The 24,583-nt window shown below is 43.7% G+C and overlaps 1 protein-coding gene across 1 annotated transcript in view; it reads right to left on the reverse strand.

The window, feature by feature from the left end:
- Col4a6 (collagen type IV alpha 6 chain) overlaps positions 1-24,583 on the reverse strand; it is a 290,619-nt gene that overhangs the window by 22,617 nt on the left and 243,419 nt on the right. The window contains exons 14-29 of the mRNA XM_051141160.1: positions 19,999-20,058; positions 18,863-18,907; positions 18,316-18,369; positions 17,544-17,613; positions 16,452-16,559; positions 15,207-15,356; positions 14,117-14,221; positions 12,013-12,173; positions 11,146-11,325; positions 10,262-10,445; positions 4,780-4,851; positions 4,488-4,595; positions 3,325-3,546; positions 2,810-2,971; positions 953-1,123; positions 108-251 (exon numbers count right to left, since the gene is read on the reverse strand). Of these exons, the coding sequence (XP_050997117.1) occupies positions 108-251; positions 953-1,123; positions 2,810-2,971; positions 3,325-3,546; positions 4,488-4,595; positions 4,780-4,851; positions 10,262-10,445; positions 11,146-11,325; positions 12,013-12,173; positions 14,117-14,221; positions 15,207-15,356; positions 16,452-16,559; positions 17,544-17,613; positions 18,316-18,369; positions 18,863-18,907; positions 19,999-20,058 (1,996 nt within the window). The remainder of the gene's footprint in view (positions 1-107; positions 252-952; positions 1,124-2,809; positions 2,972-3,324; positions 3,547-4,487; positions 4,596-4,779; positions 4,852-10,261; positions 10,446-11,145; positions 11,326-12,012; positions 12,174-14,116; positions 14,222-15,206; positions 15,357-16,451; positions 16,560-17,543; positions 17,614-18,315; positions 18,370-18,862; positions 18,908-19,998; positions 20,059-24,583) is intronic.

The following is a 24,583-nucleotide window of genomic DNA, read 5'->3' on the forward strand; positions in this document are numbered from 1 at the left end:
TCTGTCTCTGTCTCTCTGTTTCTCTGTATTTCTGTTTGTCTCTGCTTCTGTCTCTGACTGTCTGTCCATTCGTCCCTCCCTCCCTCTCCCCCTCTCTCCCCCGTCACCTTTTCCTCCGGGAGTGCCAGTTTGTCCAGGTTGTCCCACCTTTCCAAATGTCCCGGAAAATCCCTTTAATCCATCAACTCCAGGGTGACCAGGAAGACCAGGTAACCCAGGAAACCCTATTGGCCCAGTCGACCCCTTTTCACCTGTTGAAAAGCAAAACTTTCTTTTAGTGTCATTTCTGTTTTACCTACAAGGAAACAAAGGGAGAAAGGTTGAATTACCTGCACAACATCACGGAGCTAAGGAGTTGCAGAGAAACTTCACGGTTAGGTTTCTCTAACTACAAAGTCTCAGTTTCTACCAAGCTTGTTCATTATTCCCCATGCGAGGATTCCTGTGAGGGCGCACACAGCACTAAGCCCCAGAAGGAAATGAAGACGTGGGCTCTTGTGCTTTAATTCATGAAGTTCAAAGCACACGTAGGAGCATAGAAAAGAAAAGCGTAGGTCTAGAAGGCAAAGATATGAGCACAATCTTGTGCATTTTTTGCCAACCAGTTGTGTGCCCTGCCCTGAGATTAGCCATTTTATCTATTTAAAACAGAGATACCATCCACCTAGCCACTGCTGGGGCACTCACAGGATGTGAGCGTAATTGGGCTCCTTGGTACACATCGCTCTGAGTGACCTATATGTAGCTGGGCTTTTCTGAACATGTTAATCAACCACCTGTTTCATACAGAAAGCACTCTGAGTGACAGCCATCCTTTAGTACCAGCTGGGTCTAAATATCTTGCCACAGAAAGCCTTGCCTACCTTCTGTTTCTGAGCAGAGGAGGGCGTAAATTGGACCGCTTGGAATGGTCCCTGACTATTTCCCTCATCTTCTCAATGACTTCACTTACCCTTTTGGCCTGGGATGCCTGGCAACCCAGTGACTCCTGGTAAACCTGGGCTCCCCAGGAAGCCAGCTGACCCTTGAGAACCAGGAAGGCCTTTTATCCCAGGTAGACCTTGTTTTCCAATTGACCCAGGGTCGCCTGCATCTCCTCTTTGACCCTTTTTTCCAGGATTTCCTGAATGGTTATAGGAGAGAACAAAAGTCAGCTATCAAGTGAGACTTTGGTCAGATTAGGGCCACTAATTTTTTCCCCATAAGTTCTGATTGGCTGGCTTGTTGGGTTTTGTCCATGGCCCCTTAACAATACCCAATGGGAGCTGACAACAAACCCAGTGCTAAGTTGGTTATAGTGTTAGTCCTACCACACAGAACACTGTGCTAAATGCCTAGCACTTCCAGCATGGCACAGTGGTGGGCGGGAAAAGCAACTTCCTTGTGATTCTAACTTCTTCTTTTATGAATGTAGTTCCCATCAGAGCCTCTAAACAGAGCTCTGGAAAGCCAGGGCGGCAACTGGGCTCCAGTTTCCCTTGTACTTCCACTCAGAATCAAGTTGTAATGGTTGTTTCCTGAGCCAATTGGTGAAGTAGAGGTTAAAGCTGAGCTCTTGTTGTAGCTTCCCAGGGAGTCTTGGATACAGGGTTGCCCTTTTAATCCCTCAAGCAAGCAGTTAAGTCAGCCAGTTCCTTGGCATTAGGTTTGAAAGACCCCCTAGTGCCAAGCACTGTAGAAACCCACATGGCCCATTTCATCTCCTAGGTATTCTGAGTCTTTCTTTGCCTCCACGCTTGATGTTGGTCAACAGGATTACCCTACTGAGCTGCCGCCAAAGTGGAATGTCTAGGTACAAAGCAAGGAAATTAAAAACAAAAACAAAACCCAACAAAACAAAACAAAACAAAGGATTAAACCAATGACTGCACTACACAAGTCTTTGGGCTCCCAAGGACTTAGCTTTCCATGAAATGAAAAGCATCAAGTAGCCGCGAGGCCCAGGATTCCACCGGGAAGCTGTGAAGAGAACTCCATAACAAGAAGGGAATACAATGGAAACTAACCCTATAACAGGGTTCAGGGATTCCTGGCCCTGTAAGTAAGGCCATGTTATAGTGGATAATCAGATAATTCCCCAATGGGGAACCTTAGTCAGTTAGCTTGAAGGCAGAGGGGGGTCATGGGGGAGGGCGGGGAAGGGGGTTCCTTTGTACTTCTGCAGCTTATATGAAGACCCCAGAAACAGAAGGACAAAGGAGCTCAAACGGATATTAACGGCTCTGCAAATAGTTCAGCTTCAGTCACTTAGTCAGCGGTGCAGACTGGGAGGCAGAATGAGAACAAGGATATTAAAAAAAAAAAAAAGTGAACTGCAAATGTTAGGCTGGGACTGGTGGATGTCAGTCCTCATTGTTGAGCGAAAGCCACTGTTTGCCCATGGATCCTCAGAGGCTTGTTCTCCTGACAGGAGGGCCATTGAGGCCGGAGGGGAGAGTTCACACAACTCCAGCTTCTCTGTAGCTCAAAGGAGGCTTACCATAGCCCCAGTGAGGGTTCAACACAGCTCAGCACAGGGTGGGTTCTTTACTAGAGAAAGGCCAGAGGCAGGCCAAAGCATCAATAGGGGGTAGGGGGCCCTGGAAGAGGGAAGTGACTGAGCTAAACAGTTCAGAAGCTAAACAGTAGCAATGTCTTCTGCCTGCCCTGGCCAGGGTGATTTGGGACTTGAAACTAGAGAGTTTAGGAAAGGCAAATCCCTGAGATGCTGACCACATCACAATGCCACTATTAGTCCCTAGGGTGCCTTGGCCTAAATAAGGCCTAGCTAAAGTCTGTCAAGTTAGGGTTCTTCCTCCAAAGGACCTACCTGAAATACCTGGAAGGCCTGGTGCTCCTGGGAGTCCAGATGTACCCTTGTTGCCAAATGAATCACTAGACCCTGAGGGTCCTGGCTGTCCCGGCGGTCCTGAGGCTCCAGAGCTGCCCCTCTCACCTTTGGGGCCTAGCATACCAGATTTCCCATTCGAACCTAATAAAACAAAAAAAGAGGGGGCAGATGTTTATAGACTGGATAACAGGGAGGTGCTGGGTCACTAAACCACCTTCCGATGGGAGGGCTTGGCCCAGGATTCACCTCAGGTGACCCTGTCCTCTCTCATCAGCAGCTTTGCAAGAAATGTGACTATTGGTAACATATGATAGGAAAATGGACCCAACCACATAAGGAAAATCTCCCTCCAAAGAGCGACAGAATAGAATGTCATTTTAGCTCCCTAATTAATTAATCATCCCAGATTCAGCCATGCATTTCATGCAGATATTCATGCAAAGACAGCAGAAAGCTTTCTGCACATTGTTAAGTACGGGGTCAAGAAAAGTCACCCTTCGGTCCTGGGAGGCCAGAGTCTCCAGGAAATCCTTTGTCCCCTGGCAATCCGTGGAGGCCTTGATCCCCTGAAGCACCATTTTCGGCACCAAAGATGTCGCCAGTGGCTCCCTTGGAACCTGGTAACCCTGGGCTGCCAGCCTTCCCAGGGAAGCCATCCTTTCCTGGGAGCCCGGGGAACCCGGGCAATCCCTTCTCCCCAGGAGCTCCAGGAAATCCTAAATGTAAAGAAGCAAAAATAAAAAGGCCATGGACGGTTAGAAGCAATCTGTCTGGATAGAGGGCTGAGACCAATTTCTCTCATACAAAAGCCAATCTCCATTCATTGGAGAACTTGTGCAGAGGTAGGGACTACTCCGCAGGAGTGGGAAGACGGTCTAGCTCTGTGAAGCTGGGAGTAAGCACTGCGTATCAACCTTCTGTTCCTGGGGATCAGTTGTTGCTAAGAGCCCAAGTCACACCAAGATCTTCTGGTCAAAGCTCAGTCCTTCCTGTAGTGCTTAGCCATCTGCTGTCATGCCCTCCCTCTTCTTGAGTGGGCAGGAGAGAGTGGAAGGAACTGAAGCAATGGTAAACACTAGAGCATGGTAAGACTCTAAGAACACTAGAACAATGGCGCTTCAGAGCTTATAGTAAGCCTGGAGTTTCTGCTCCCTGAGTATTGTGAATGGGTTGAGAATGTGCGTGCCTATCAAGCTTGCAGGTGATGCAGGTGCTGAGCCAGGGCACAGTGCTGGAGAAACAGCGGTCCACTGCAGTCCTGAGGAGCTCAGGTTGGCACAGTTCTGGAAAGAGGAAGAAGTGGGTAGATTCTTTTGGACTTATCTGAACTTCCTCCTTTGACCTCTAAGAAGCTCATCATACTGCCACAGGACTGGGAGGCGGACAAGTGCAGCACCCTGGCTTTGCCACTAGTGGCTTTCTGAAGCATCATTGCCCTTATCTGGGAGGTAAGGGGTTGCCTTCACTGGTTTTACAGGGCCCTTATTGCCATGTTCTGCTCTTATTCCATAGATCTCCATTGTGTTTTGCCTGCAAGTGAATTCAGGCCATCTCAGCCACACCAGGGAACAGACCTAGCTTACTGTTGTTGGAGGAGGATGAAGACAACCCATACATGACAGCCACACATAGGGAAGCTGATGACTCCTTTCCTTACCTGGCAATCCTGGTAGGTGAAGTAACCCTGGACTCCCAGGCCTTCCTTTACTTCCATGAGTGCCAGGTTTGCCTGGAATTCCAGGGAGGCCCCGAGCTCCTTTAGAGCCTGAAAACCCAAATGGAGGTAGTTAGATTTCTGCTGTGTAATCAGGACTCCTACTCTGTCAGCTTCCCCGAGCCTCACTTTCTAACGACACACTCTCCAGAAGAAGCCCCCTTATTGGGATCCTCTGCCTTCTTTGATTCAAGCCCCTTAAAGTGTGCTGACTCTCTCTGGCCTCATTCCGTACCTGGGAATCCAGGAGCTCCAGGAAATCCTAATGGACCATATGACCCAGGAATAATACAAGGCAAGGTGATTCCTGTAAATGATGACATATGCAGCGTAAACTCACTAAGTCCTCTTTTTTTTTTCTATTCTATTTAATGGTCAAACATGTTCTCCCAAGTCAGCAGCTAGGAGCACATACTAAAAGCTTGACATATGAAACTCTTGAGAGACACCACCAGTGCAATTGCTTATCCTTGTTCTTGGTGTTCAGGTTGCGAGAATGTCACTTATCGAACCATTGGTGCCTGATGGGCAAATAGTCACCTGGGCAGAAGATGTTACCTAACAAATAGTCTTAGAGGTGGCCAGTGCAGGAACGGCAGTGAGCAGCAATTATTTGCTCTCATTCCCTTGGAGTCTCTCCCTAGCATGGGCACTTGGGTTTTTGCACTAAGGGTTCACGATATCACATTATCAGAGTACATATTTTGAAGACACAACAAAGTTTACACCTAAACTGTGTGCCTGGTGCCCAAGAAGGCCAGCAGAGGGTGTTAGATCTCTCGGAGCTAGAGTTACAGATGGTTGTGAGCCTCCATGTAGGTGCTGGGAATTGATGCTAGGTCCTCTGGAAGTAAACCACTAAGCCATCTCTCCAGCCCCAACACTTTTTCTTGCAACGAGGTTTTCTCCAAACCATACACTCCTTTAAAGCAGTTCATCTTGAGTCTATTGAAACTTATTGGCCATCCTTGGTCAGATATGTGTATGTCTAAACTAGGCAAACATTTAAGACCCCTGGTCATGACAGACAAATTGTGACTCTGTAGCTCCTTATTGGAAACTGTAAATTCTGCTACTCAGGGAATAGAGCTAGTCAGCATCAGTATTCAAGGGGTTGAAATGAGCAGACGCAGGCTTTTCTGGAGGAAATTCTTCTTTGCTCATTCACACTACAAATAAAGAGTCTGTAGGATCATAGAAGGGAGGTTTAATAAACTACCAGTGACAGATTGTCTGTGGATTTCCTCAAGTGCCATTTATAAACAATTGCTATGCTAATTAAAATTAGCCTGTCTCATTCGAACAATCTCCCAAGGTCTGTCTTAAACCACAGAGCCAACAGTTCTAATAAAACTCTGTAGCATTTGTTTGCATTTAAAAAATGAAGAAAGAAAGAAAGAAAGAAAGAAAGAAAGAAAGAAAGAAAGAAAGAAAAGTGGCTCTGAAAACTACCCGTACAGCCTAGGATTATTTTTGAAAACTATGTGTAAAGTTTAGGATTGAGAGTGCTTACTCAAGTAGCTGGCATTCCTCCTTTCATTCACGTCTGCTCTCCAATATGAAGCCTTGCTTTAAGCAAATGACTTGCTTTAGTTCTAAGTCAACATTGAGAATTGAACAGTGTAATGTACTGGTTATTCTGGGCCCAGGAGCCAAGCAGAACTTAAGCTGGTGTCGTATTTCTGTTCCTACTTATGTTCTCTGCCTCATGTGTCAAAGGTGCTCATGAAGCAGAGACAGAAGCACCGGATGCAGAGCCTGGCACCTTTCTGCATGCTCAGTGACTGGCTGTTCTTATCTTCCTTAAGGAAAGATGCTCCTGTCAGTCTCTTGCTTTCTCACCTTAGTCTTGTGATTGTACATGGTAGCTTTCCAGATATTGTGCCCTTGGGGCCATATTCCCATGGGTATAAAAGATGGCCATACCCACGAACCCTCTTCTATGTGTTCTCACAATCACTTCCATGATGTCAGGCACTGAGGTGGCAGAGCCATTTCTCAGAGGTGTTTGCCCATTGTGGAAATGTGTTGTACTGACAGGCACCCTGTAGTGAGGTGATTCAGTAAGAGAGGCCTTCTAATCTTGTACTCTGCTAGGCCCAGAGATTTTGAAGGAAGGGAAAAAACTATCCCTAGTGTTATGAGAAGGACCCTACATAGCCCATCAGTCGCAATGTGTCTGTCTCTTACTATTGTGTTTCTATTGCCTTAGTCATAGGCCATGGGACAAACTGAGTAAAATATAAATATCCCTGAGAGGAGTGTAAATATAAAGCCACTCATTTCCCCAACACATCAAACCAGTTTCATAGATTTTTTTTCCACCCATGAGAACCAGATCAGTGCAAAGTCTTTGAAAGATGGAGCTCAGGCCAGCCACCCATTCTAGGGAAGAAAAATGGTAATAAAAGGAAGGTAGGCAGAAACCAAAGAAAGCAAGGACACATTCATCTTCATAATTTCCTCCCTCATAATTCTGACTACACTGTATTATATTTTGCAAGGGAGGGGGCGGGCTTTAAAATTGTGGGAAGGTTAAGGCCTTCATATTGTACCGTATCTGGATTTTACTATTTATTGTCATGTTTGGGCTTCCTATTTCTGAACTCAGACCACTATCAATAAAGCAGAAGCCAGCTCTAGCCCTGTTATGCTTTAGAAGTGCAAAAGATGACCACATTATTCAGGACTTTCACCATGGATGCCAAAATTCATCTGTAGAATACAAAAGACCTCTAGTTTTTTGGAGCCCATCATTTCTCCTTATTATGAGATCAAATAATAGAGACCAGACTTGCGGCTCCTTGCCTCACAAGGCAAACTATAACCCAATAAAAGTTCAGAAAACGCAATCAGTTAGAGATCGGTCAATCCATCAACATGCATGGTGAAGGAAATCAACCCATCTCAGGGCCTATATATCTACTTCCTTCTATAGTTCCTAGGAAGTACGTGTTAAGGAGCCCTTAAGCCTTAAAGCAGTATCAGTGGTCAGCGGGAGCCCCTGCACCCCAGCCTCACAATCGTCTTGCCTCCAAAAGGGTGCAGTGTAGTATTTAAGACATTCTGAGGGTCAGAGACAAAGGTGCATAGGTGAAAAGAAGAGAAAGAGCACTGTGCCTCAAAACCTTGATGTCTGAGAGCCGGAAGACTTAGTGTGAGCTGTCTTCACTTTCTGTGTCTAAGTCTCTATTATAAATATTTCCTCCGCGGCAGCGAAAACTACAGAGACCTATCAAGGACAGAAGAAAATGAAACCAAGACACATGTTTGTTGAATCCTAAGGGAGGTCTTTTTCACAGCCAGGGTATACCTGCCAACCAGATTCATCGTGGGGATTGAGTGGAGTGCTGGCACCCACACATGATCAAGTACACAGAAGCCACTTGCAGTAATAACTTGGGTGACAGATTACATTGAGAAGTGGCAGCCAGAGCCTCTACAGGGACCATCAGTTGTCAGTGTGCTCAAGTCTGTAATAATTCACACCATTAAGTTGAACAGAGAGCTTCTGGTGACTACATACCCTTCCCTGGCAGTGCAGATGTCTAATCCTGGGCTATCACTAGTAGGTGTAGGAAACATTTAGCATATTACTTTTTGTGGCAACATAAATAGCTATAACACATAAACCAGAAGCCTCAAAAGTTGCTTCTAAATAATTGGAAAGAATACTACACTTGGTGAGTTATAATTAGTTTCTATAGAGAAAAAGAAGCAATAACCTTCTAAATGAAGTATTTTCTCCCTGCGGTGGTGTACACCTTCAATCAGAGTACTTGAGAGTTAGAGGCAGGTTGTTCTCTCTGAGTTCAAGGCCAGCCCAGTCTACAATAGTGAGTTACAGGACAGCCAGCGTCATGTAAAGAGACCCTGTCTTAAAACCAACAAGCCAACCAATCATACAAACAATACCCCCCAACACAATAGTAAATAAAGTATTTGTTTGAAAATTAAACTACTTCCAAAAGTACATTTTCTATATAAGGTACCTTCTAGGCTAGGCTTACTAGCACTGTCTTCCTGAGGACTTCCTACATCCAGGAACTAGTAATGTTTGGGATAGAAATTATCCTATGGTTCCCTCCTCTCAAATAAACAAATAGATTGTTGACAACATATCAAAGATTTGAGGGTGTACAAGCTTATAAGTGTCATGCATTGAAACCAAATTTAAAATGTAGTTGCCTTCAAAATGGGCTGAGCTAGAGAGAGCCATCAACAGTTGAAGAGCAACAGCATGACCACAACTCACAGCCCCAGGGGATAGAATGGAAATAAATTTATTGTTGAAACCAGAACTTCTAAAAGGAATGCCAATATTATTTGATAAGACGTGAACTAGGGAAGTAGAATGCTTTCCTAGGTTGTGCAAGACCTTAGGTTGCATCCTTAACATGACACATAAACACACAAATTCTTCCCAGCTTTTATCCTGACTTGACTTGATTTCCTGACTTGATTTCAAGAATCTTGAATGATGATTTAGCCTGTGCTATTGTGATTATTACATCAATTAAAATAGACTTAAAATAAGAAAATATAAGACATGATATATTATTTTTATCTGTAAATCATTCAAGGTTATTAGGAAGGGCTTTTCTTCCACAAGTAAGTATTAGTCTCTTGAGGAGTGCTTTATTCTGCTGTGCAGGTCATAAGGGTAAGAAGTATCATGTTCTTTAGTGTCTAGAGACTTTACAATGTTGCTGGTAAAGGGAAAACCATTAATAGAAGAAGGCATAATTTAAATAATAATGATATGTTGTAGAAGTCAAAGGAAGGCTAAATGTGAGAAGGTATTTAGTTGTCAGCAATGTGCATGAATAGAATTGGATGGGGAAATCAGCAAGGAATAGAAGAGAAACTACTTAGGAAATTGTCTTTTGTTCACTTATCTGTTCAACCAGACATCCATCTTTTCCGAAAGCATATAGGTATTTGATAAACTAGGTATGAGATAATGAAACTTATAAGCAAGAAGATAAAAGAAATAGTGTGAGTCATTTCCGAGTAAGAATAGGTAACTTTAAATTTCCAAACTTTGATGACAATAAGATGTGCGGTGCCACTAATAATAGGAACACAGAAGTCACAGAAGACAAGAGCTGTGATGAAGAGCTGTTCTGACTGCACAAAAGACAAGTTATAAGATAATATGAGACTTTCATAATATATATAAGCAGGAATGTTGCCCATTATAATTCTCTAAATGAAGGGGGAAAATAACTTATCTAAAGGGGAGGGAGTTAGGCATCATAGAAGGGTTAGGTTAGAATCTCTGACCAATCTGAGGTCCTGTCAGTTGGGAAAGGGTTTTTGCCTGCGGATGGTATGACCATACAATTTAGAGGACTATTCATCAAGCTGTCCACTAACTACTTTGAAGGTATTTGCAAAATATAGTCATCCATCCTCTCCTTGAACTTTTCTATGGCCTATGAGCTCATAAACTGTCGAGGTAAATCTGTGACATTTCCAGAAAGCTCAGTTAGGAGGTTGCTCATTAAGTAGAGATGAAATCCACATTGTTCTACCTTCTAAACTTACCATAATATAGTTATGATCCATTTCCTACTTGAAAACTCTTGATGACTACCTGTAGTGATTACAGCAAGCCAGATCTCCATTTCTGACGCATTTCATACATATGAGTCATGACCATTCTTCAAAAGGTTGCTTTTCTAAGTCCAAAACCATCTGATTGTATGACTCACCTTGAGATCCACGGAAGCCTTGTTGCCCTGGCAACCCATCTACTCCTTTATCTCCAGGAAGTCCACGGGGCCCAGGAAGTCCTGGCATCCCAATTCCTGGTGGTCCAGTTGGACCATCATGGCCCTTTTCACCAGGAAGTCCTGGTAACCCTCTTTCACCTGGGAAGCCAGACCCACCGTCTCCCTAGAGAACAAAGAAAGAAAGAATGAAAGATGATTTTCAGCTTATCTGAAAAGGCTTCTAACCGAAGGAGAGAGGAGAGAGGTAGAGAGTGAACAATGTTTTGTGAAAATTCTCCATCATTCTAGTTTAATGATCAGCCTCTGAGTTTTCTTAGTAAAAATGGAGTCTTGTCAACTCTGGATGATCTAAAGGTCCTAGATGGGACTAGGGCAGTGGTTCTCAGCCTGTGGGTTGCCACCCACATAGGGGTTGCACATCAGAGATTTACATGACAATTCATAACAGTGGCAAAATTACAGTTATGAAGTAGCAATGAAATAATTGTATGATTGGGGGTCACCACAACACGAGAAACTGTACTAACGGGTCACAGGGCTGGGAAGCGCTGGTCTAGGGCAAGAGATCTGGGGATGAACACGACACCAACTCTTGAGGTTAAAGAAAGCACCTGGATAACATGGAGGAGGGAGCCATTAAGAAGTTGATTCATTTTAGGTTGATACGGTTAATTATTCCTAGCATTTATCAAATATCTATCCTGAGGACAAAATTCTTATTTTTATAGAAAATAAAAGCATCCATTGAGTCAACATGTCAGGGGGAGCAGACTCCCTGCTCTGCCTCATTCCAGAATGCAGTAGATTCTTTATGCCCAGTAGTATGTTGATAGAGCCAAACATTCAGGAAAAGAGCTCCATACCTGGATGCCTGGGAGGCCTGGTAAACCTGGTATTCCATCCTTGCCTGGAGCTCCTGCCATACCTGGGGTCCCCTGGAGACCAGGGTCACCTTTGTCTCCTGACACTTTCAATCCTCTACTGACAGTTGGTTCTCCTTTCTTTCCTTTGAGGCCTGTCTGACCTCTAGGTCCCAGTAAGCCCTGACAAAGAAACAAATGAGAATAACAAGGAGATGCAGACTTCACAGATATGACCTGAAGCTTGAGGAAATTTTTGACACTGCTCTGGGTATGTGATGATGTTGCCATCTTGGATAATTACTTCACATTTTCTGTATCATTTTCAAATTTTGAAATCTACGAGGACTGGGCTTCGTCTTAACTCCTAAGCATCATCATCACTCTGTCAGGCAAATCTAACTTACCATGTGAGAGGGAGAAGTGGTGGGGGTGGAGGGGAGGTAGGTTAAAGCAGAAAGATGCTTTAGAGCCCATCTGGTCTGATTTCTTCATGTGACAAATCAAAAGCCCATAGGTTTATTTTCAAAGTTGCTCTTAATTTACTCTCTGTGGAAATTTTCCACCGTTAATCCATCAACACAATTCCCAATTAGAGCTTAGACTTACAAAAAGTGCTTGTTGCTTTTCAGTTGTTGAGGGAATTTCGTATGTTCCCGATTATCACTGTGATTTGTTACTTGCCAATGGTAAACAAGAATTGATTTGGGTAACTGCATGAATGCAGCCAAAACTCTCCAGAGATTGTTGGCATAGATTTGTTTTATCTCTGTCTTTCTTTCATGTGTCTTAGGAAAGTGATTGATGGGGTGTGAAGACCATTTGAAATGCTGTATCCCTCCTTCTGTGACAAAGTTAAGTAAGACTTACTGGTGCCCCTTCTGGGCCAGATGCACCCCTAGAGCCTGGATCTCCTCTAGTCCCTTTAATGCCCGGTAAGCCGATGAGACCTTGTGTCCCAGGCAGGCCTGGTTCCCCGTGTGGTCCAATGTTGGAGGCACCACCTTCACAAGCACAAAATCCTGAGTCTCCTGGAGGAAAAACAGACAACATCTAATAAAGTAGGTTCTTTTTTTCCAAGAGTGGTTATCTGTGACTTCATAAGCCTACCTTGGGGGAAAATCAAATGGCTTTCAGAGACTCAAATAGACTAAACTGACTGTCCATCAGAAAGCATCTGTGCTGGGGAGATGTCGTCCAGCTATCAGTGAGGCTCACAATGAGAACCACCAATTGCCACTTTAATAACTAAGAGTCTAGAATCTAATATACTTATGTAGGAGTTTCAGTGAAGTGCACATTTTGTTGTTGCTGTTGTTAGGGTTTTTTTTTTGTTTGTTTGTTTGGTTGGTTTTTCAAGACAGGATTTCTCTGTGTAGCCTTGACTGTCCTGGTCTTGCTTTGTAGACCAGGCTAGCCTAGAACTCACAACGACCTGTCTGCCTCTCCCTCCCGAGTGCTGGGATTAAAGGCGTGCACCACCAGGCCCTGTTGTGAAGTGCATTCTTAAGGACAGGTCTCAAGTGGTGCAGGTTGGCCTCAACCTCATGTAGTTAAAGATGACCTTGAATTTCTGATTCTTCTGCTTCTACCAGGGGTGTTTGCAGACATATGCCATCCAGTTCAGGTTTAGCAAAGCACTTGAGAAGATATACCAAGGAGTCCTAAGCACACAGCCTAACCACCTGCAGTGTTTCCATGAGCATGGGCTGCACAGTGGGAAGTGACGAATGTGGATGGCTGCATTTCTGGTGATCCTGAAGAAGCTCTTCTTACTTTTAGAAAACTGGGGTCTTGGAAACTCTGAGAGAATGGTCTAGTCCTAGACTAGTGAAGACTGAGCTTGACTGCTCTGAATTCCTAAGCAAGGGAGAGTTTAGATTTTTCGGGTTAGGGACGATTATTTAGCAAAGTCTATGTAAACAGTTCAAGATTCAAAGACCACAGAGTCATTTGGAGTTTGGATGCCCAGCATTTTGAGTAGGCATAGTCAATTTGTATTTCTCAAGTGTGATCTTAGATACACCTCGTCCTGATGAATCACCTGTGACATTGGTTTATAAGGCAGCCTGCTGGGACCTTACTTGTTTTACTGGGGCTAGGTGGCCTTTTCAATACCTCAGGTCTGGACCTATACAGAGTCCTCAGGTTAATGGTGTTGGGAAGCAGTGCCTAGCCAAAGCCTTGCAAACTGGGATTAGCTGTGCTGGTTAGCACCCTGGGATGCTGACAATAGCTTTTGTAGGCTCCGGCGTGGGAAGAACATCCCATAAGCCTCTTTTCTTTGTCTTGTGTAACCTCCATTTCCAACTTCATTCTTAGAGCCCTAATTAGAAAACTTCCAATAACCAGGGAGGACATCCTATTGGCACTCTAGGTGAGAGAAACATGGGAGAATGGGGAAATAGAAGGATTCAGAGGGTCCTAGAAACCTACAAGAAGAACATTATGATAGGCAGATCTGGGCCCAGGAGTTCTGCTCAAACTATGGCACGAGCCAAGGACAATGTTTGCAGTAGATCTAGCCAATGGATAGGACATTCTCCACAATTGAGTGGAGAGTGGGGACTGACTTTTCACACGAACTCTGGTGCCCCATATTTGACCACATCCCCTTGATGGGGAGGCCTTGTGGCACTCAGAGGAAGGATAGCAGGCTACCAAGAAGAGACGTGATACCCTATGAGCATATACAGGGGGAGGAGATCCCCCTCAGTCACAATCATAGGGGAGGGGAGTAGGGGGAAAGCGGGAGGAAGGGAGGAATGGGAGGATACAAGGGATGGGATAACAATTGAAATGTAATATGAATAAATTATTATATATATATAAAGGAAACTTCCAATAGTCCTCTACCCTAACCTCTCAAGATCATATGCTTACATTCAGGTTCCCAAGACTTTTGCTTTGATCGGTCCCATTAAAGCCTCTCTAGGGATTTGGGGGAACAAAGATGTTCAAGGGATGAAATCACCTTTTACTCCTTTGAAGCCTTGATGTCCTTTTGGACCTTGTTCTCCTCGAAGACCAGGGAACCCAGGCTCTATGATTGGCAGGGGTCCAGTCCCAAATGTGCGACCTGAGGAAATTAATAAAACAAGAAAGGTTGGAGACTGGTGTAAGCCTAAGGACTCATCTCAGTCCTGAAGGCCTGGGCCCAGAGTAGAGTAGGAGCAAAGTTATCCTAGCCTGGGATCCCTGCCAAGCCTGCTGTGAAGAGCCAGCAGGACTCTTAACTTGGCTCCATTCACTCTCCTAGCAGAATGGCTGTTATGTCCCACACACTGCACCAGCTTCTGGGCATTCAGAGATGAACAAAGCAACTCAATAACACAACAGTGCCAGTCTCTAATCCAGAAAGCCTCCTCTGGGCAAAAGAGAAAGTAGGTGCCAACTGCAGTGGTCAGGGGATTAGACTGCAAAGAAACATGCTGGGCAATGCTTCCACCCTTTTTCACAATCCAAAATCCATCTAAGGAGAATAGCTCTGTGTATATATGACTGCCTAGCTCTATCTCATGCTGGGAATAGAACTCATTGCTTTGTAGATGCCAAGAAAACACTATCAAACCAGACTCCACCTCCATGAAGGCTTTTAGCAGACGCCTGGAGGATGTAGGCATGGTTTCTCCTTCCTCTGGTTCTCAGCTCACCTGACTGGTGTTCCAGTTCTGCTTTGCTTGAATCTGAAGAGCCAACGTCCTGGTGGGGGTGGTGGGGCTTGGAGTGGGGGGTGGGTAGTAGGGCACTGGCTGGGGAGTAGGGTAGGTGGGTGCTAGGAGACGTGTGGACCAGAAGTCTGATAAATACAGAAGTTGGTGTTGGCGCATCATGAGGGTGCTAGCTGGCTCATTTCCTGATGAAAAGCATACCCCGCTCCTGTTGTTGTTAGTAAAGGTGGGGTCGATTCTGATGGGATGATGAGGCTTTTCCTTGCTGCCTCACTGCTGTTAGCTATCCTGGCTGAACTGTTTCATCCTGTGAGGGCGCCCCACCCCTGAAAATCATAACAGCTCTGGATCATCCCTTGCTCTCCAAACCAAAGAAAGGAAGGAATAACTTACCAGGTGGGCCTGCTGGGCCTGGAAGGCCAGGTAAACCTGGCAAACCAACTCTGCCAGGAAGACCGGCTTCCCCAAAGCTGCTATGTCCTGGGTTTCCCTGGTCTCCTTTCAGGCCTGGAACTCCCTGAGGCCCTGGGGCACCCGGAAGACCTGGAAGGAGAAGCCCACACAAAAATGCTCACCCTAGCACCCTACTGTTTAGGTATATTCCAGTCAGCAGTGTATATATAAAAGAACTCAAGGGAAGAGTTTAAGAAATCACTTGTTCTTCTCTTTCGTGGCAGTTAGAAAAGTCCTTGGGGGATCAATTAGCCTAACTGCCTGTGAAAAGGTGGTGGACTTATGGGGAGAAGCTAGGTCTCCAGTCTCCAACTGCTCCATTTGTTCTACTTCAGCGCTGGGCCTAACTGTGCCTCCAATGAATGGCTAACGTTAGACCACAAATATCCTTACAGGAGCCCCTCTCCAAGTAATTTAGGAACTAGTGACTTTAATAGACACTTCTTGGGGTTTATAACTAGAGACCGCTCTGCCTTCCAGATGCTGACACTCTGGCATTCTCTTTCTCTGACTGGTTCAAGGTGATCATCCATAGGCTTCTGCGGCCATTTTGGGTAACAAGACTAGAGGAGAGTCTGGGTACAAATATATATTCTCTCTCTCTCTCTCTCTCTCTCTCTCTCTCTCTCTCTCTCTCTCTCTCTCTCCCTCTCTCTCCCTCCCTCCCTCCCTCTCTCCCCCTCCTCTCTCTCTCTCTTCTATTTACCTGTCATCTATCTGTCCATTGTCTAGCTATCTCATGCTGATACTAGAACCCATTGCTTTGCACATGCCAAGAAACTCTCTTAAACTGGACTATACCTTTAGCCATCCCTCATGAAGGCTTTTAGTAGCTGCCTTGAGGATCCAGGCATAGCCAGCGTCTATTGAACCCTCTCAGGAAGACACATCCAGAGAAGATGAGAGGCCTTCAACCACCCAGTCTGGAGCTCCAATTACTTCCAGCCTCAATGGCAATCTGGACTTGTCTTTCCATCTGGGATACTCATTTATCTCAAAGAACAGCTGCTTACCTGGGCCCTCTCTACACAGACTAGCTTTTTGCTAGTTATGGTAGAATCTACTGACTAGTCTATCATTCCCTTGGCTAGGTATACTTTTGGATCCTGAGTTATAGAGGAAGATGCTAGGAATTAGAGTACAGAGGAGACTGACCAATGCAGGGAGTAAATTAGTTTGCTTCACCTGTTAATGATGGGAGGCCAGGGGTGCCCGAAGGACCACGTTGGCCTTGGATACCTTCATCTCCTCTAAGGCCTGGGGGGCCTGGCACACCAGGGTCTCCAGGATAACCTGGCAGTACAATGAGAAAAGGAGTAAACAAACAACAGATGCTTACACTTGCTGCAAAATGCCTAAGAAGAGATGCAGGGAACTGTCATAGGCCTGGCAGTCTCTTTGTTGTTATTCTCAGGTTTCCTAGATGCTAATGGTCTTGTGTGATAATGGGCCTCCCAGAGCTAAGGCTACACTAGTATCTTATTTTGTAACTGGATCTCATTACATAATCCAGACTGGCCTTGAACTTACTATCTGCCTGTTTCAGACTTCCAAGTTCTGGGATCACAGGCACATACCACCATACCAAGTTACCATTAATATTTAAAACCTGATCTTGTTAGAATCTCCCTTTTCTGATGAGACCTGGAAAGTTCTAGGAGGGTTCTTCTACTGCTGTTTGTTGCCTTAAACGTGTACTTCTTAGGTTAAGACGATTAACAATGCTTTTTCCATTATTGCCCTAGGTTTCCTGGGAGTAGACTGAAGAAAGCCACTATCAATTTTGGGCGTCTAGATCTTTGGCCAAGGCAAAAGAGGAAGAGTCGCCCACACCCAGTGACTAGGATAAGGACAGAAGAGTACAAACTTTCTAAGTACCATACTGCTCAGGGCTGTTAGCAACTAGAGCAGCAGCATGCCAGCACCATCTACATGAAACCCTGTGGATTCTATAGACTTAGACTAAAGGCAGCCTAGCTGAGAAGGATATCAGTCTTTCCCTAAGCATCACCAGGACAAGCTTTCTGTCAACCAAATTCAGGCCTAGGGAAGCCCAAATTCGTGTCTTGATGGATCAACACAAAAACGGGAGGCTGGACTCCATTTGTCTATCTAAGAGATAGGAATTTGATTCATTCTCTAAGTTCAGAACCCATGAGTGGTTCTTGATATTATCAGCAATCCAGTGGCTAACGTGTAGCCTTTCAACAATTATAGGATATATAGAATTTAACACTTTGTCTTTTCTTCTCCAATAAGATCAACAAAGAGTTGCACCTGAGATCACAGCACCATCTGCACTGGTGAAAACGTCTGGGCCTCTCAGACCAATGCCGCCCTTTTCACCCTGCAAAGATTAAATGGATTGAACACAAAAGATGTCTTAGCCAAGACACCTACGATCTACGTGCCTTCAAAGCAAAACCCCAGGAAAGTAAAACGCTCATTCCTCCTTGACTCCTGATTCTTAGGCTCATCTAATTCAGAGGCTCATTTCTATGAAGAATAAATCAAAGAGGAAGGTGACACAAGGTAGCGGGATCTGTGAATTTGATCTGCAAAGTAGTCAAGGACTAGGGATCTCAGTTTTGTTTTGCAACACTAGGATAAGCCAGTCTCTTTCTAGACCCGGGAAATGCATCGCAAGCACAGATAACACAGCTGACGAGGTAAGCGAATTTCAACTTTTTTCTTCTGTTCTCAGAAGGCCCCTAAGATTCTAATGGCTACTACCCTCATTTGAATAAGGGCAAAGGAAGTCTAAAGAGTCCTAATCTCCACAAAAATGGCCTCAGTGACTAGAATGTGATTCAGATTCAGAGTAGGTGCTAGGGTCAGTAGAGAATTTTAAATACTAAATGTTGGTAACATCTGAAGACTGTACATCAGCTTCGTGTACAGCATGGGGCACATACATTTCTTAAGAAAAGAATATGACATTTAAAACATCAACATACTAAAAATGCCCAATTTCATAAGTAAGGATTAATAGGAATCTTGCACTTTTTCACCTCTCAAATCTGAGAGTTGTATTTCCCAATGATAGTACCTTAATTCCTGGGAGCCCATTAATCCCGGGAAAACCTGAAGTCCCCTTCTTTCCCTGTGATAGAAACATAGTTATCACTAAGTTCAAGTACAAATACATAGAGTGGGCTGGCTTGTGGATTATGCCGGGGCGAACAGTACAAAATTTGCTGTGATTCAGAGTGTGTGCAGTTTTGTAAATTCTTCCAGATGAAGATATGGCATCAAGTAGTCAACTTGCATATTAAAGTGCATAAGAGTCACAAGGGGATGGATACAAGCAGGCTACCCTTGCTAACCACTGATAACATGTCACATGACTATATTATTGTAGTGCAGCATGGAAAAACACAAAATGCAATGTAACAGTAGTTATCCATCCTCTTAGGTGAAAACAACAAAAACAAAACAAACAACAAAAAGAATTACTGGGATTATAAAATTGTTTTTAAAGAGAGTGGAGAACTTGCATTTAAGTAATATTTCCATTTGGCCATGTTAAATAAAGCAAGAGAATCTTTTGATCAAGATTTTGGTTATCAAGGTTTTATTGATATTATTCAAAATACCTGTCTACCCGGATGTCCTTGTACTCCTTCTGAACCTATGGGACCCTGTAACAAGAAGAACCACACCTTAGAAAGATGAATAGGTCATACTAGGGGAAAAAACCCTGCTAGGCTCACATAACAGAGATATGAGTCTGAGTTCAGTATTTAAAACCTACTAAAGCCAGGTAAGAAAGCTGTCCTAGACTTGGCTTAATGACTTCTTTCTAAGCATTAATCCACCAGGATGAATAGCGTCATGGAATATTTTTAAGGAGTTAAATAAATGGAAACATTTTAAGAGTAGAAGGAATTTAGTAGCAGGGTTGGATGGTATTATACTTACCTGCATTTGTTCCAAGTCAGAGGATTTTAAATAGACTATCAGACCTCTTGTCTGCTACCCCAAACATATTCTTTGTTGGTGATTATGAATTTTCAAGACAAAGAATAAAGGAAAACAGAGAAAGAAATGGCCAAGCAATGACTAAATATTGCTAAATACTCAAAGAATTAACATCCTCATGGACAAATTAAAAACACAATTCTCTAAAGTGTACTTATGTAAGATAAAAGTTGACCAATTTCCTATAACTCAAGGCTCCAGTTCCTGAAAGCTTGGGATCAGAAAGGATGATAATTATTTCTCCACTTAAAATAAGATAATTTTTCAAAATGCTGACACCAAACATTATTCACTATATTCTAGAAGTTTCCAGATTTGTTTATAGCCTATAAAGATTACATTTGGCTCTTTTCCATTCCTGTTCTACTTATTGCCCATGTTCACTTACAGCATAATAGTATAAAAGCAAGAAAACATATATCCCATTCTTTAGCTCAGAAGAAACTTATATATGAAAGTCAGAAACACAAGTAGGCTATGCAGTCACCTGGATGTAGCACTGTAGCTGTCACACTATTTCTTATTCTAGGAAGCCATTTAGTCAAGAGAATGGGGGATAAAATGGAGAGGTGAGCCTGCCACAAAGTTGAAAAGAGAAATAAAAGAAGCTTAGCTAGCCACCAAGTTACATAAGTCAAGGGCCAAACACTAAAGAAAATGAAGACGAGAAGGATCTATACCTCTTTTTAAAAGGAAAAGAAAGGGAAATGGATCAGGTAATGTGATAAACACAGGCAAAGGACACTCATACCCTCGGTCCTGGCAAACCAAGGATTCCCCTTTCTCCTTTTTCTCCAATAGATCCAAACACCTGAAGAAAAAAGAGAAGCCACAAATTATAACACTCATTTTTTTCATTGAGATGGTATGATGGCACATACCTGTAATTCCAGCTCTTGAGAGGCAAAGGCATGAATTTGAGGCCATCTTTGGCAGCATAGTGAGTTTCAAGTCATCCAAGGGTACTTAGCACGAGTCTATCTCAATCAATCAATCAACCAACCAGTCAGTCAGTCAGTCAGTCAACTCTATCTCAATCAATCAATCAATCATCAATCTGTCAGTCAATCAATCAAATAAATAAATCATTTTTACCATTGGTTGCCTGGCTCCATTCAAAAGAAGGAGACAATTTCAATCTCTCTTGACTCCTTAGGGACACTCCTTCTGAATGTCTTGTTGAAAGCATATATAGAACAAACATGCTTTGGATTCTTCATTCAGTATTGCCATGTGGTTCTAGAAGTAATGTCTTTCCTCCCCAAACACTATGGCATGTACTTGTAGCATCCTGAGATAACAGCCCAGGAATAATAAACTGCCAGGAATAATAAACACTGATTTTACCAACCAGCAAAGTAAAATCCAGAAAGGGAAAGAATCAATGAGAAAGCCGTGTCACCTATGATTCCAGAGCCCTTTCTATGAGATCTAGCTGCATGCAGTCATCTAGGAAGTTTATGCTGACAGAACATTGGAATATTGTCTAAATGTTTGGGAATTTCTGCTAGAAGGAAGACATTTACACAGGAGAACCACAGCATCCTTTAGCATGGAAAAGGAATAGTTCAACCAACAGCCCCCTACTGGTACTGTTAAGTATCTTGTCACATCCTAGGAGTACACCAAAGAGGGCTGTTAAAGTGTTTATGGGTTCCTTTTGCATTGCCTATAAAAAATGAGAAGTTACAGTCATGGGTTTGATTTGTGGGTGTTTTAAAGACAAACAGGAAATTTAAGAAGCAGGATGAGAAAGAACCTTGTCAAGTCTGGGTCCAGGGATAACACCCAGGTCCCCAAGTTATAGAAATATTCATTGCCAAAGGGAATGAAGTCTTTCATGGGAAATTTACCTAAAGTCATTTGCAACTGTTTAAAATTGTACATATTGGAGCATGTTTTGAGCAAGCAGCGTTTATTCCTATTGTAAGAGTAAAGGAAGAAATGAAGCCTTTGCAAATATAAGCTTTTCAAAAGATGCTAACTGTTGCCATGGCATTTCTCTCATTATTCCCTTGATGTCACTTGACTCAGCTGGTATGAGGACACTGTCTTGATCTCATCTGTACCTTTCTCTTCCTCTTAAGTAATCTGTGTACTACTGCAAGTGCTGCAACTGGAACAAATAGCCCTGTATCTCCCTATAGGCTCAGGAGTTAAAACAAACCACACGCAGGTTTTCCTATTGCTTTTTCATTGAGGGGAGGGTATCTTTGAGGGGTGCAGTTCAAATAGGGCTTTGGTTACTACTCCTCTTTTTCCTTCTTTGCTTTGGTAGAGTTCAGCCCCCCATTCAGTATCTAATTTGAATAATGGTGGCTACTCAACACAATCTGGACTGACCACCACCCCCTTCCCCCCCCCCTTTTTTTTTAAAGAGAGAGAACATGAAGGTGGGTGAGTAGGGAGGTGGAGGAGCATCTGGGAGGAGTTAGGGTAAGGGAATGAATATGACCAAAGCATAGTCTATGAAATTTGCAAATATTAAATACAATATAAGTAGAAAATCATATGGGATGCAAATCTGTTTGAAATCTTAGCCTTCTCCACCCCATATTTCAAACTGGAAACTGAGCCAGGTGGTGGCGGCACACCTCTTTAATCCCAGCATGCTGTGAGGTCCAGGCCAGCCTGTTCTACCTTCTAGTCTACAGAGTTGGCTCTAGGACAGTCAAGGCGACACAAAAAAACTCTGTATTGAAACACCTAAACATAAAAAATAGAAAAATAAAAAACAATCAAATAGGAGACTAAGGTATGCTGCCAACATTGGGGGAATGTGTCTAGTGACCTTTAAGGTTGAATAATTCAATAATCCCTGACCTGTCCAAAACTGTTATGGCAGCTAGTGCTTCCCCAAACTCTTTAATCACCAGGGCTTCCATGTAAGAAAGTTTTCTAAGTGGAAAACTTCTTTCATGGTCTTTTCTGTCTCCCCCTGAAGCATGCTATTGCCAACTACACATGTGCAAAGTGGTTCAGTAAATTCTTGCCAAATTAAGTGCAATAGTGACACAGAGAATTAAACTATGGCAAAAGCTAAACACCACCACAACCACCACCACCAAAATGCCTAGGAGCTGTAACATGCCCTATATGTCTTTCCCAGGACTATAAGTACAAGGAAGTCTTTTACTTCTTCAAAAAGTGAGAGAACCTGTATTTTTCACCTTTTTGAGGTCCAGAGTTTGTGAAAAGTATGAACAAAAATAAATATGTGAAAAAGGAAAACACACACACACACACACCAATCTTCCTTTCGCTCCACTCTCTATGTTAGAGCCAATAAAAGATAAATGGCTTGGCAAGACACTGTGCTCTGGGCTCAGCTTTTCTCCCAGCACAGGGAGTCACTGTTCAGGGACCCTGCTGAACAAGCTGTTCTAGCTAGATATCCTGGGACCGGACCCATTACAGTTGGCCTTGATGCAAACAGTCCTGTCGTGACTACCCCCACCCTTCCACTCACACATGGCCCGGAAGATTTCTTGTGGCACAAGCTTAGCACTTTGCAGCCTTTCTCCCCAGGCCCCCCCGCCCCCCCCCCCCGAGCTCGTGATGCTTTTTGTTTCTGAGGAGACTCAATCAAAGAACTCCACCTACCCTGGGGTTCCCTCAGACCTACTGAATAGATAGCCCTCAGGATGTGCCAGTTTCATCTCTGCTCCCTCCCTGAACCACTGTCGTTCTACTTTCTCCTATGTGTCCACAGTCTTTGACTGGAGGGAACATGTGTATACTGTTCTGACAACCTCCATGCAAGGACCTGTGGCCTACAAGTGTGAGCATGCTGCTGGGGACAAGGGAGGTGAAATGAGTGAAGCTGGGACAGAGCCAGATAATCAGTTTTTTTGGGGGGGGGTGTTCTCTTTTTGTTTTGTTTTGTTTTAACTGCCCAAGGTGCAAGAGAAAGAAAGTAATCTGTCAGATTGGGCATTTTATCTCCTGCAAAGATTCAGCCTTAAGTGGGAAAGAAAGGGAGATACTTTGGACTCCCTAGAGATTTCTGTCCTCCGCAGGGCCTTGTTTTTCAGTGAGTATGAGTTATTGAAAACTGGTGTGATTGGAGGGAGGGCGCGGTTAGGTTTGAAAAGGTCATGATAACTCACATATGCCATCACCTGTCCTCTCATAACTGTCCTGTCGGACATAGGAAGATATTCATGAGTATCCACATTAAGTGGGTAGATAAACTAGGAGTAAAAACTGTCACTCACTGAATCCGTGTAGCAGTGAGCTGAGAACTGCTTCCTTGATTTCTATTTTATGAAAATGCAGTGTGATATGTAAAATGAGGCATTTCCCAACTTGGACGCATTTTTTTTTTCAGCCATGGTTTCTGTATTTTCAACCAGAACTGTGAAACATTGAAAATACTGAGCTGAGGACAGTACTGTGATTTACCACCACATATTGTCATCAGTGTCTTTTCTAGGAGTAAAGGGAATGCATTGATACTGCGGTGGAGGAAATCCTCCAAGCTGAGGTGTAAGTGAAGAAAAGGGGAGGGAGGGGGCATGAGCCACTGAATCTTAAATTCCAGAGCCACAGAAGAGATCAGGAAATCTTGACAATTTGGAGCTTCCTCTGGGTGACTATCGTGAACTCGACTGCAGGGGGCAGTATGGTATGAGGAAACAAATTCGAAACTGCCAGCATTCAACAATACTTACTGGAAACAGGACCAGCATCAGTCTGCACCAGGTCCTCTGTGTGTATATATAATGGCTTCCACTTTAGCGCTTTTATTTTTATGGGATTCCCGAGTGTGCGAATGAGTGGGTCTCTGTGTCTTGTGACTTGTCCTGAGCTCTTTTTTCTTCTCTTTGTTTAGTCCAATTCCAGTGTGTTAGTTTCTGTTTTATCTTATTATATGCTATTATTATCCCTTAGAAACCTATTTATTTTCTAATGAGAGACAGAAAGGGAGTAGCTACAGATGAGAGGCAATCTGGGGAGGACCTGGGAGGAGGAGAGGGAACGTGGGGGAGGATCTGGGAGGAGGAGAGAGAACGTGGGGGAGGATCTGGGAGGAGGAGAGGGAAGGGAAACTGTAATCAGGATATATTATGTGAGGGAAAAAAATACATTTTCAATTAAAGGAAAAAAGAATTGGCTAAAAAAAAAATTAAAAAACACATATTCATTCTGAGAAAAGAAAACAACCACAACTGCAACCATAACAACAAAATCCTGTTCTGAAAGGCAGTCTCAGCCCTCTAAGCAAATAGTTAGTTGCATGGCTCTGGACAAGCCTCGTCACCTGCTCAGGACATGGTTTCTTCCTCGGGACAAGAGGAACAAACCAGGACTCACTCACTCACTCACTCACTCAC

Source organism: Acomys russatus, chromosome X, assembly GCF_903995435.1.
Source record: "Acomys russatus chromosome X, mAcoRus1.1, whole genome shotgun sequence".
Taxonomy (NCBI): domain Eukaryota; kingdom Metazoa; phylum Chordata; class Mammalia; order Rodentia; family Muridae; genus Acomys; species Acomys russatus.